Raw genomic sequence first — 13,790 nt, 5'->3', positions numbered from 1 at the left:
GATAGACATATCTAGCAATCCTAGGAAGACCACACTTGGAGCTAATGTAGATGACTCTGTGCCTCTGTTCATGCATTCCTTTGTGTGCCAGTTTTTCTGTTTCAGCAAGCCTGGAGTTAAATAGGACCTCTTAAGTCTTCAGATGTATAGAGATTTTACAAATTTGAGGCATGAGGACGAACAGGATTTTCCAAGCGATTTGGATACAGAGATTAATGTAATTATCAGTTAAGATTGAGTTGGAAACAAAGTTCACATTTTTGAAGCCTCTATCTTTGACATACACATCTTTTAATTGCATAAGTATTTTAAGTCCTTAGGCTCCTGGATATTTGGTGCTGGACCTGAGCAGAGCCCCTGCTATTTACAGCAGAGCTAAGTCATGGCACATATGTTTCCCTGGTAGTGAAGAGGAGGAGACAGAAAATAAAAGGACATTCCTTTGCATGGGAATCCATCCTAATGAAGGTTTTCCATTTTGCATAAAATTTGTATTAGGGCTCCTGGGCACACATATGGTGACTGCTGAGCAATAGTTAAGGTCTTGATCTTGTCTTCCATTTTTGGCTCATGTAAGAATTAGTTATGTAAAAATACTTAGTGTTGGTCTTACATATTGGGTTTTCTCTTTTAATCAACTGCTTGCATTATAACCTGTGTCCTGCTTTCTTTCTGTGTGGTTGTTACTTCTGACTGTTTGTGATACAAGCCTTTGATAAGTATTTGACCTTTGCATGTTATGGTGGCATATTATGGTACCAATATAATTGGTAACTTTAAGTTTCCAGCATTCTTTTTAAGCCTTGTAATTAAAAACTTGATGAATTGAACACATTAAAAGCCTTCCTTTGCAGTAGTAAAAACAATTAGTGAAATTGAAAATTTGTCTGTAAGGACACCCCACCAGACCAAGATGCAACAAAGCACACTGAAAGTAAATTCATGTCTCACAAAAGTAGGATGTAAATAGAGTATAAAGTATCTGGTTTATGTTTTACAGCAGATGCTAAAGGAGACCAGAACTTTTGCACAAAAAATATTTGAATCATACATGTACATGTATTATTTTATTACTTTGTCTTTGCTGCCATCAGGCTTTACCATGCTCCGAGCCTTTAGTCACACAAATGGTAGGTGCATGTTCCACCATACTAAGTGTTGGCATCATCGTAAGTCTGTGCTGGCAATCAGGAGGGAAGATGTTAATGCATGGGAAAGAAGAGCACCTCTAGCACCAAAACATGTTAAGGAGTTGACAAAGATGGGATATAAGGTCTTGGTGCAACCGTCAAACCGGAGAGCCATCCATGAAAAGGTAAGGTCCCATTTTGAGAGAGATAAGGAAAACCATAGTTCAGTTATTAACTATAGTACAGGAAAAATAATACTCAGAGGCTATTAATGAGAAAACATATAAAGAAATAAAGCATAAACATGTAAACGTTGTTGTTAAATGAGGAATCATTATGTGCTAGTAGAAAGAAAAAGGAGTAGTTTGTTTAGCCTTTTAATATAATGTTGACAGAGTGGTGGGGTTTTGGAGTTGTTTTTATTGATTTCTTGTCCTGTCATCAGTCTCCATAGAAGTTCTAGTTGTTCTTGAAGTAGAAACTTGGGAATTCATTTAATATTGGTGCTTTTGTCTTCTGTTTGTATGAAGGCAACAGCTCTAAAAAACCTCATATTTTTTTAAAAGAACAAATTCGGTGAATCTTGTTCTTGCTTCAATCCCATTCCTCATGTAAAATGAGAAGAGAGGGGGTTTTTTCTTTAACACTATGAGCTTGAGGACAGAGAGCTTTTACAGTTCTTGTAGCAGCGGTAATACTCTGCTGTAAGATATCTGAGAAAACAAAAATTGAAACATAAGTAGGGAATTAGTGATCACTTGCACATATCACCTTTTAATTAAGGCACAGTGCTGGTTTTCACCAAAGCACAGATCATATTATGCAAAAATATTCCTTCAGAAGTTGCTCTTCAGCTTGGACTTAGCCTTATACAATTTTATAAAATCATGTGTCATCAGTCTTCAGATTAATTTGTCATATTTCTCTAAATTATTTCCAAGTATTTCAGCACATTATAAAAGACTCTTCATTATTGCAATGCTACAGGATACTTTAAATTTAGTAAAATATCATTTTTGTAGTATTTCTACATTTAAGATGAAGGATTTTAATTACACATAATTATGTTTTGGCCTTGTATAATAGGATAATAGCATGGTATTTCAATTTGATACTTGATACCTCTTTATCGAAGAGATTTATGAGTATAGCACATGCAGTTACTTGTTTCTGCTTTGTAGAATCATCAACTTTTCCTCTGTTTTAGTTGCTGAGATCTGAATATGAAAAAGCACAGAAAAATTTACTTTGATTTTTCTCTTTCCTAGGAGTACATCAAAGCAGGTGCCATTATTCAAGAAGATATTTCTGAGGCTTCTCTGATAATAGGTGTGAAGAGACCTCCAGAGGAAAAATTAATCCCTAAAAAGAACTATGCCTTCTTCTCTCACACTATTAAAGCCCAAGAGGCAAACATGCCCCTTTTGGATGAGATTTTAAGACAGGTAAATTGTGCCATAGTAAAGACCCTTGACAGTTATTATGAGGTGGAAACTGAACCTGGTGCTTCAGTGTGATCAGGAGCTTGCTGCCTAGTCCACTTACTTTCAGGACGCGTATTCCAGTAGTACATTTGGCTAATGAAGACTGTTTTTAGTATCCTTTCCTGGAGCTGAGTATTTCTTGCTCAGAGAATCTTGTGCTTGCAGTCTTACTCTGTTCATGCACATAAGGCAGGTGAGTCGTGAGCATGGTGTGCTCAAGAGAGGCTCTTTCTATCTGAGTTGTTGCAAAGTTACTAAGCTGGAGCGTGTATTGGTCATTACAGAGGAAGGCAGACAGTTCACTCAGAAAAGAGCAGTCCTTTGGCAGAGGATATGAATGGGCCTGCAGCATCTGGAGTGGCACATTGGCAAGCTCTGTGCCAGAGGGCACGGGCAGTGCAGAGACTCTTTAAAATAAGAATTCAACACAGCCATTATGTTTTTATTTTTATACTTAAATCTTGTTATGATTTAGTTGCCTTTCTTATATTACCCATCAACCTCTATCACGAAGGATGACAAAAGCATGTGAAAAGGTAGTTCCTGGGAGAACAGTGTGCCACTGACTGCATTCACTGAAAAATTTGATACTCAGTTTGCTGTGTATTTTCAGGAAATTCGACTGTTTGACTATGAAAAAATGGTTGATCATAAAGGAATGCGAGTTGTGGCCTTTGGAAAGTGGGCCGGTGTAGCAGGTATAGTGCATAAAGTAAAGGCAGGCTTGCAACAAGTAACTTCTTGTAATACTTCTGGTTGTTCTATGTTTCCTAAAAGTTGAGGCTTGCAGTGTGTTTTTAATTACATTTTTAATTCTTGCTTTTAACAACTTTTTTCCACTCTGATTTGTTCCTCCTCCTTTCATGAGACTACATGTCAAATAGTCCTGTGGATTCCTGACAAATCTGATATTTTATGTTGTCTTGAAGTCCTGTTTGTCCATTGAACTAATTTGAAGCAGATGAAATACCAAGAGATCAACTTACTAGGTTTTTGGGAAAAAAAGGCTGCTGTCAGTCCTGAGAGCTTTAACAGCATGTTTGTCACTCTGATATACATTTACACTTATTTTTGTGGGGCATGGTTCTCATTCCTTTCTACTGAACTTTAACTCTGTTTCTTCAGAAGACTCTTCTCTCCTTCTTTGGAATCTGGTGATGTGGATGCATCTCATAAAAGTATATCTGAGTACTAAATGGTGCTGAAATGCATAACGTGGGCCAAGAGCAGGTTTAAGGTCACGGACTGCTACTGAATTTCTCATTCTCTGGTTTTATTAGACTTTCTTTAGAAGTATAGTATTAAAACATGGGAAGAAGATCCAGGATGATTTTAGGCTTCAGTCAGTCTCTTCAGTTTCTAACTGCATATTCCTAAGTAACACTGGTGGTCTGATTTTTATTTTTTTTTTAACAACAGGAATGATCAACATTCTACACGGATTGGGTTTACGATTTTTAGCCCTGGGACATCACACTCCCTTCATGGTAAGAGTATATGTGTATATTTTTGTCTTTAGCAAAATGACATTTGGGCATCTGCTAATTATCTGTATTTGAATGTGGAAAATATCTTGATGGTTCTGTCCCTTTGATTTCAGCACATTGGGATGGCACACAACTACAGGAATAGCAGTCAGGCTGTGCAGGCAGTACGGGATGCTGGATATGAAATATCACTGGGATTGATGCCAAAGTCAGTGGGGCCCTTAACATTTGTGTTTACAGGCACTGGTAATGTTTCTAAGGTAAGAATTGTCTTCAAAATGAAATGCTATATTATTGTTAATAGAAATCCTTGGCATTTGATAAGTGTCAGGTTAAATGGGCTGATGGGTTCGTTTTGATTGCTTGGACTTCACATTTTCCTTTTCTAGCAAGAACTTTTAAGTAACATAGACTAAAATGTTTAAGGTGAGATCATGCCTGACAAGGCTGACACACTAACTTCTTATCATGAAAAATGGATTAAATCTTACTGCTTCTCTCTCCTTTCTCCCCTGCATGATTTCTGTCTCACTCTCTTCCCACTGTTGACTCTGGTCTCACAAGGTATGTTGAAGCACCCTAATAAAGTATGGGGGAAAGAGTTATTTGAGTTTTTATATCTGTATAGCATTGAATTGGCTTGGTGGACTTTAGAGCTATTTTCTGTGACATGGGGAAAAGGCTTATTCCTGGCTTTAGCAACAAAGATCAGTTAACAAGGCTCCATCTATAAAGTGAAATCACTGACCACATAAATGTGTTCTTTCTAGACAAAAAGATGGTATGTTTGAAAGGCTTATGTTTGTGGTCACAGCTCACTGGGGAAATAATCTGGTAGTTCTTGGCCTGGTTGATGAGGAGTGGCTTCAGGGGTCTTCCCTAAAGAGAAACTGCTCCTCAGAGTGCAGTTAAACTATCTATTGTGGCTGAGTTGAGGCCTCCCAGCTCAGCCATCAGAAACATGAACCAGGCATTGGATTGTGTATTAGGCAGTCTGCAGTAGTGTGGAATGATGTAAATTTCTTGCTTCCTTGGCAGCTTGGTTTTGGGTAAGCAGGGGTATATGTTAAACACTGTGTCCATCTCTGAAGATGTTCTCTGTCAGGACTGTCAAACTGTGTGTGACATTTTTATATATGTTTTCAAATACCAAATAAGTGGTGTTACATTACATTTATGCTCTGCTTATTCTAAATCATACTTCATCGTTTCAGGGTGCTCAAGAAATGTTCAATGCCCTCCCATGTGAGTTTGTGGAACCACATGAATTAAAGGAAGTTTCCAGATCTGGAGGTATGCTGTGACAATAAAGTGTTTGAAAACACTGGAACCCTTTTTGTGCAAGTATAACAGCTATTTTATTTTTTTTTAACTTCAGACCTCAGAAAAGTCTATGGGACAGTGTTAAGTCGTCACCATCATCTTGTAAGGAAACATGATGGAATATATGATCCAGTAGACTATGATAAACATCCAGAAAATTACACTTCTCGCTTTCACATTGATGTGAGCATCTCTTGTGTTCTTTTATGAAAGGTTTTCCAGAGAGTGTTAGTAGTTACTAAACTTTTGCATATTCATCATTTGAGAGAACATTAACTTAAAATGCTAGACCAGGGGCTTTCAGATTCTTAAAGTACTAAATAAGAACATCAGGCATCTGTAACTTTCTTTGCAGGTTGCACCCTACACAACTTGTTTAATTAATGGCATATACTGGGAACAACATACTCCTCGCTTGCTAAGTCGACAGGATGCTCAGAAGCTGCTGGTGCCAGTTAGATCTGCTGATGGTTCAACAGAGGGCTGTCCTGAGTTACCACACAAGTAAGACACCTCATTTCATCATGCAGCACCATGATTAAGTCGTATGGTTAGGCAATTTCACCACAGTTTCTAGTAAATTATTATGTTTCTTACATTGTTCCTCTTGCATGTTTTACAGTGCCCCATTGACTGTGCTTTTGTTCTTTTGTGCTTTGCAGTCTTGTTTTCACAGTTTGGAGTTTTTGAAAACATCATAGTACAAATGATTCACAGGCATCACCTGTCTTTCTGCAGAGGTAGTTCTGCCCTTGATCCACGTACATAATCCAATATAAACAGTGTGGTATCTGGGAATGTACCTACTGCTCCAATATTGCTAGAAGTTTCTCTGCCCAAGCAGAGTTTTTGGGAAAGTTCTTCCTACTGTGTCATTTAGCTTGTACAAGTCCAATCAACTGTTCCTTAACACCAGCAGATAGTGGAAATGTTCGCAAACCTGAGACTGGAGTGTGGGGTGCAAATCAAGGGTTAGTCTCCTTTCATTGGGGGTGACAGCCAGCCTTTGTCTAATAGCCCTGTGTAATAGTTCTTTGGGAGACTGGCTCAGTCATGGAATTGGGGAGAACATATAAATGTATTCTGGTGAGGAATCGGGTCTTTGTCTCTTGTCTGCCCACTCTTGATGCCTTTCTTTCTCAGAGACAGCTCGAGGGATTTGGCAGATGGATAATGAATGAGAGGTGTTGGCAGTACATGGAGTAGAGAGAAAAAATGGTGGATGAACAGATTCTCCCAGTCTTTGAGAAGTTACACATGAAATATGAGTGCTGTTGATGTGAATGCAAATCTGATGACTACAGTAGGGCCAGATTTCCATTACATTTCCAGATATCATTGTTTGTGTTTTGTTGACTTCTAAATTGGTTAAGATGAATGAAGCTACAAGTCAGATACATTTTCTCACATTTCTTTTATTTCCTGTTCACTTGTGGCCTTTTATACCTATCTTTCTTAGTAATTCGTATAATGCTCTATTCCATTGTCTTTTTTGTTTAATCACTTAGACTTCTGGCAATATGTGACATTTCAGCAGACACTGGAGGATCTATAGAATTTATGACAGAGTGTACAACAATTGAGAATCCATTTTGTATGTATGATGCTGACCAGCATATCACTCATGACAGGTGGGAGAGCCCTTACTTATTATTGCTTTCCAATGTAATTTTTACAGTGAAATATTATATTGAAAAATCATGTGCTTAGAACACTTCTGAAAGGTGGTACCTTTCAGGTACAGAGAAGTAGTTTAGAAGAGCTGTGTTCTCTCTTTCAGTGTTGAAGGCTCGGGGATTCTAATGTGTTCCATTGACAATCTGCCAGCTCAGCTTCCTATAGAAGCAACAGAGTACTTTGGCGATATGCTTTTCCCATATATTGAAGAGATGGTAAGGTCTTATGTGTCCAGCAAGAAGGTAAAAGACTTGGACTTTGGTCTGGTTGTTTGTTACTTTTCTGGTCTCCTGTATACATTCAAATGGAATCTGCTGTAGAACATAACTGACATTGTACTTCAAAAAAAGAAAAAAGGTTTTGAAGTCAATCCTTTCAAGCACAATATGAACGAGACATTAATGACCTGGATGTCTTAGGGATTTGTCAAGTACGCTTTCTGTAGGCAGGAAACAGGCTCTGGCAGGTAGTTCATTGGACCCTGCAATAAATGTCTAAGTCTGATTTTCTTTGGCACTCAACATTCACTTACAGTCAGACTGCTGTTTGAATTCCTGTATTTTCCTAAAAGTCAAGTGACATGAGTATGGCCAGAAGAATTTCAAATTTATAAGATATTGGTATTGTTGCATGCATTTAAATGTTGCTTGAAATCTTGATGTTTTACTTTGAAAATATAATGTGTAATAAATGACCTGATTTGAAATAACTTATCTCCACAGCTGTCATCAGAAGGCTCAGAACCTCTTGAAAAACAGAATTACTCACCTGTTGTTCGAGATGTAAGTTTTTCAATTTGACGCTCTTCTTGTCGTCTTCTGCTTTGAAATACATAGATACATAAACCTCTCAAAATTTGTTTCATATACTTTCAGGCANATATGAAAAAGCACAGAAAAATTTACTTTGATTTTTCTCTTTCCTAGGAGTACATCAAAGCAGGTGCCATTATTCAAGAAGATATTTCTGAGGCTTCTCTGATAATAGGTGTGAAGAGACCTCCAGAGGAAAAATTAATCCCTAAAAAGAACTATGCCTTCTTCTCTCACACTATTAAAGCCCAAGAGGCAAACATGCCCCTTTTGGATGAGATTTTAAGACAGGTAAATTGTGCCATAGTAAAGACCCTTGACAGTTATTATGAGGTGGAAACTGAACCTGGTGCTTCAGTGTGATCAGGAGCTTGCTGCCTAGTCCACTTACTTTCAGGACGCGTATTCCAGTAGTACATTTGGCTAATGAAGACTGTTTTTAGTATCCTTTCCTGGAGCTGAGTATTTCTTGCTCAGAGAATCTTGTGCTTGCAGTCTTACTCTGTTCATGCACATAAGGCAGGTGAGTCGTGAGCATGGTGTGCTCAAGAGAGGCTCTTTCTATCTGAGTTGTTGCAAAGTTACTAAGCTGGAGCGTGTATTGGTCATTACAGAGGAAGGCAGACAGTTCACTCAGAAAAGAGCAGTCCTTTGGCAGAGGATATGAATGGGCCTGCAGCATCTGGAGTGGCACATTGGCAAGCTCTGTGCCAGAGGGCACGGGCAGTGCAGAGACTCTTTAAAATAAGAATTCAACACAGCCATTATGTTTTTATTTTTATACTTAAATCTTGTTATGATTTAGTTGCCTTTCTTATATTACCCATCAACCTCTATCACGAAGGATGACAAAAGCATGTGAAAAGGTAGTTCCTGGGAGAACAGTGTGCCACTGACTGCATTCACTGAAAAATTTGATACTCAGTTTGCTGTGTATTTTCAGGAAATTCGACTGTTTGACTATGAAAAAATGGTTGATCATAAAGGAATGCGAGTTGTGGCCTTTGGAAAGTGGGCCGGTGTAGCAGGTATAGTGCATAAAGTAAAGGCAGGCTTGCAACAAGTAACTTCTTGTAATACTTCTGGTTGTTCTGTGTTTCCTAAAAGTTGAGGCTTGCAGTGTGTTTTTAATTACATTTTTAATTCTTGCTTTTAACAACTTTTTTCCACTCTGATTTGTTCCTCCTCCTTTCATGAGACTACATGTCAAATAGTCCTGTGGATTCCTGACAAATCTGATATTTTATGTTGTCTTGAAGTCCTGTTTGTCCATTGAACTAATTTGAAGCAGATGAAATACCAAGAGATCAACTTACTAGGTTTTTGGGAAAAAAAGGCTGCTGTCAGTCCTGAGAGCTTTAACAGCATGTTTGTCACTCTGATATACATTTACACTTATTTTTGTGGGGCATGGTTCTCATTCCTTTCTACTGAACTTTAACTCTGTTTCTTCAGAAGACTCTTCTCTCCTTCTTTGGAATCTGGTGATGTGGATGCATCTCATAAAAGTATATCTGAGTACTAAATGGTGCTGAAATGCATAACGTGGGCCAAGAGCAGGTTTAAGGTCACGGACTGCCACTGAATTTCTCATTCTCTGGTTTTATTAGACTTTCTTTAGAAGTATAGTATTAAAACATGGGAAGAAGATCCAGGATGATTTTAGGCTTCAGTCAGTCTCTTCAGTTTCTAACTGCATATTCCTAAGTAACACTGGTGGTCTGATTTTTATTTTTTTTTTAACAACAGGAATGATCAACATTCTACACGGATTGGGTTTACGATTTTTAGCCCTGGGACATCACACTCCCTTCATGGTAAGAGTATATGTGTATATTTTTGTCTTTAGCAAAATGACATTTGGGCATCTGCTAATTATCTGTATTTGAATGTGGAAAATATCTTGATGGTTCTGTCCCTTTGATTTCAGCACATTGGGATGGCACACAACTACAGGAATAGCAGTCAGGCTGTGCAGGCAGTACGGGATGCTGGATATGAAATATCACTGGGATTGATGCCAAAGTCAGTGGGGCCCTTAACATTTGTGTTTACAGGCACTGGTAATGTTTCTAAGGTAAGAATTGTCTTCAAAATGAAATGCTATATTATTGTTAATAGAAATCCTTGGCATTTGATAAGTGTCAGGTTAAATGGGCTGATGGGTTCGTTTTGATTGCTTGGACTTCACATTTTCCTTTTCTAGCAAGAACTTTTAAGTAACATAGACTAAAATGTTTAAGGTGAGATCATGCCTGACAAGGCTGACACACTAACTTCTTATCATGAAAAATGGATTAAATCTTACTGCTTCTCTCTCCTTTCTCCCCTGCATGATTTCTGTCTCACTCTCTTCCCACTGTTGACTCTGGTCTCACAAGGTATGTTGAAGCACCCTAATAAAGTATGGGGGAAAGAGTTATTTGAGTTTTTATATCTGTATAGCATTGAATTGGCTTGGTGGACTTTAGAGCTATTTTCTGTGACATGGGGAAAAGGCTTATTCCTGGCTTTAGCAACAAAGATCAGTTAACAAGGCTCCATCTATAAAGTGAAATCACTGACCACATAAATGTGTTCTTTCTAGACAAAAAGATGGTATGTTTGAAAGGCTTATGTTTGTGGTCACAGCTCACTGGGGAAATAATCTGGTAGTTCTTGGCCTGGTTGATGAGGAGTGGCTTCAGGGGTCTTCCCTAAAGAGAAACTGCTCCTCAGAGTGCAGTTAAACTATCTATTGTGGCTGAGTTGAGGCCTCCCAGCTCAGCCATCAGAAACATGAACCAGGCATTGGATTGTGTATTAGGCAGTCTGCAGTAGTGTGGAATGATGTAAATTTCTTGCTTCCTTGGCAGCTTGGTTTTGGGTAAGCAGGGGTATATGTTAAACACTGTGTCCATCTCTGAAGATGTTCTCTGTCAGGACTGTCAAACTGTGTGTGACATTTTTATATATGTTTTCAAATACCAAATAAGTGGTGTTACATTACATTTATGCTCTGCTTATTCTAAATCATACTTCATCGTTTCAGGGTGCTCAAGAAATGTTCAATGCCCTCCCATGTGAGTTTGTGGAACCACATGAATTAAAGGAAGTTTCCAGATCTGGAGGTATGCTGTGACAATAAAGTGTTTGAAAACACTGGAACCCTTTCTGTGCAAGTATAACAGCTATTTTATTTTTTTTTAACTTCAGACCTCAGAAAAGTCTATGGGACAGTGTTAAGTCGTCACCATCATCTTGTAAGGAAACATGATGGAATATATGATCCAGTAGACTATGATAAACATCCAGAAAATTACACTTCTCGCTTTCACATTGATGTGAGCATCTCTTGTGTTCTTTTATGAAAGGTTTTCCAGAGAGTGTTAGTAGTTACTAAACTTTTGCATATTCATCATTTGAGAGAACATTAACTTAAAATGCTAGACCAGGGGCTTTCAGATTCTTAAAGTACTAAATAAGAACATCAGGCATCTGTAACTTTCTTTGCAGGTTGCACCCTACACAACTTGTTTAATTAATGGCATATACTGGGAACAACATACTCCTCGCTTGCTAAGTCGACAGGATGCTCAGAAGCTGCTGGTGCCAGTTAGATCTGCTGATGGTTCAACAGAGGGCTGTCCTGAGTTACCACACAAGTAAGACACCTCATTTCATCATGCAGCACCATGATTAAGTCGTATGGTTAGGCAATTTCACCACAGTTTCTAGTAAATTATTATGTTTCTTACATTGTTCCTCTTGCATGTTTTACAGTGCCCCATTGACTGTGCTTTTGTTCTTTTGTGCTTTGCAGTCTTGTTTTCACAGTTTGGAGTTTTTGAAAACATCATAGTACAAATGATTCACAGGCATCACCTGTCTTTCTGCAGAGGTAGTTCTGCCCTTGATCCACGTACATAATCCAATATAAACAGTGTGGTATCTGGGAATGTACCTACTGCTCCAATATTGCTAGAAGTTTCTCTGCCCAAGCAGAGTTTTTGGGAAAGTTCTTCCTACTGTGTCATTTAGCTTGTACAAGTCCAATCAACTGTTCCTTAACACCAGCAGATAGTGGAAATGTTCGCAAACCTGAGACTGGAGTGTGGGGTGCAAATCAAGGGTTAGTCTCCTTTCATTGGGGGTGACAGCCAGCCTTTGTCTAATAGCCCTGTGTAATAGTTCTTTGGGAGACTGGCTCAGTCATGGAATTGGGGAGAACATATAAATGTATTCTGGTGAGGAATCGGGTCTTTGTCTCTTGTCTGCCCACTCTTGATGCCTTTCTTTCTCAGAGACAGCTCGAGGGATTTGGCAGATGGATAATGAATGAGAGGTGTTGGCAGTACATGGAGTAGAGAGAAAAAATGGTGGATGAACAGATTCTCCCAGTCTTTGAGAAGTTACACATGAAATATGAGTGCTGTTGATGTGAATGCAAATCTGATGACTACAGTAGGGCCAGATTTCCATTACATTTCCAGATATCATTGTTTGTGTTTTGTTGACTTCTAAATTGGTTAAGATGAATGAAGCTACAAGTCAGATACATTTTCTCACATTTCTTTTATTTCCTGTTCACTTGTGGCCTTTTATACCTATCTTTCTTAGTAATTCGTATAATGCTCTATTCCATTGTCTTTTTTGTTTAATCACTTAGACTTCTGGCAATATGTGACATTTCAGCAGACACTGGAGGATCTATAGAATTTATGACAGAGTGTACAACAATTGAGAATCCATTTTGTATGTATGATGCTGACCAGCATATCACTCATGACAGGTGGGAGAGCCCTTACTTATTATTGCTTTCCAATGTAATTTTTACAGTGAAATATTATATTGAAAAATCATGTGCTTAGAACACTTCTGAAAGGTGGTACCTTTCAGGTACAGAGAAGTAGTTTAGAAGAGCTGTGTTCTCTCTTTCAGTGTTGAAGGCTCGGGGATTCTAATGTGTTCCATTGACAATCTGCCAGCTCAGCTTCCTATAGAAGCAACAGAGTACTTTGGCGATATGCTTTTCCCATATATTGAAGAGATGGTAAGGTCTTATGTGTCCAGCAAGAAGGTAAAAGACTTGGACTTTGGTCTGGTTGTTTGTTACTTTTCTGGTCTCCTGTATACATTCAAATGGAATCTGCTGTAGAACATAACTGACATTGTACTTCAAAAAAAGAAAAAAGGTTTTGAAGTTAATCCTTTCAAGCACAATATGAACGAGACATTAATGACCTGGATGTCTTAGGGATTTGTCAAGTACGCTTTCTGTAGGCAGGAAACAGGCTCTGGCAGGTAGTTCATTGGACCCTGCAATAAATGTCTAAGTCTGATTTTCTTTGGCACTCAACATTCACTTACAGTCAGACTGCTGTTTGAATTCCTGTATTTTCCTAAAAGTCAAGTGACATGAGTATGGCCAGAAGAATTTCAAATTTATAAGATATTGGTATTGTTGCATGCATTTAAATGTTGCTTGAAATCTTGATGTTTTACTTTGAAAATATAATGTGTAATAAATGACCTGATTTGAAATAACTTATCTCCACAGCTGTCATCAGAAGGCTCAGAACCTCTTGAAAAACAGAATTACTCACCTGTTGTTCGAGATGTAAGTTTTTCAATTTGACGCTCTTCTTGTCATCTTCTGCTTTGAAATACATAGATACATAAACCTCTCAAAATTTGTTTCATATACTTTCAGGCAGTGATTGCATCCAATGGCTCACTGACACCTAAGTATCAATATATCCAGAAACTGAGAGAGAGCAGGTAATGTATAGCTTTTTACACCCCCCCCCTTTTCTGCATTCTGTCTCCCCTTTTGTATTTATTTACTCTTGTGGTTTAGTGGAATGCATCTATATTGCACTGTGTCTAAATTTGATG

At 38.2% G+C, this 13,790-nt stretch overlaps 1 protein-coding gene across 1 annotated transcript in view; it reads left to right on the top strand.

The window, feature by feature from the left end:
- The first annotated feature begins 988 nt into the window (after nucleotides 1-988).
- The window catches only part of AASS (aminoadipate-semialdehyde synthase), a 32,471-nt gene continuing 19,669 nt past the window's right edge, over nucleotides 989-13,790 (top strand). The window contains exons 1-12 of the mRNA XM_017818180.1: nucleotides 989-1,315; nucleotides 2,399-2,575; nucleotides 3,228-3,312; nucleotides 4,034-4,101; nucleotides 4,215-4,361; nucleotides 5,316-5,394; nucleotides 5,480-5,607; nucleotides 5,780-5,928; nucleotides 6,933-7,055; nucleotides 7,205-7,316; nucleotides 7,824-7,883; nucleotides 13,606-13,673. Coding sequence (XP_017673669.1) covers nucleotides 1,004-1,315; nucleotides 2,399-2,575; nucleotides 3,228-3,312; nucleotides 4,034-4,101; nucleotides 4,215-4,361; nucleotides 5,316-5,394; nucleotides 5,480-5,607; nucleotides 5,780-5,928; nucleotides 6,933-7,055; nucleotides 7,205-7,316; nucleotides 7,824-7,883; nucleotides 13,606-13,673 — 1,508 coding nt within the window. The 5' untranslated portion in view covers nucleotides 989-1,003. The remainder of the gene's footprint in view (nucleotides 1,316-2,398; nucleotides 2,576-3,227; nucleotides 3,313-4,033; nucleotides 4,102-4,214; nucleotides 4,362-5,315; nucleotides 5,395-5,479; nucleotides 5,608-5,779; nucleotides 5,929-6,932; nucleotides 7,056-7,204; nucleotides 7,317-7,823; nucleotides 7,884-13,605; nucleotides 13,674-13,790) is intronic.

This window comes from Lepidothrix coronata, unplaced genomic scaffold, assembly GCF_001604755.1.
Source record: "Lepidothrix coronata isolate B3197 unplaced genomic scaffold, Lepidothrix_coronata-1.0 Scaffold66, whole genome shotgun sequence".
NCBI classification, from domain to species: domain Eukaryota; kingdom Metazoa; phylum Chordata; class Aves; order Passeriformes; family Pipridae; genus Lepidothrix; species Lepidothrix coronata.
Note: the sequence above shows the minus strand (reverse complement) of the source record. Positions and strands in the feature narration are given on the sequence as shown.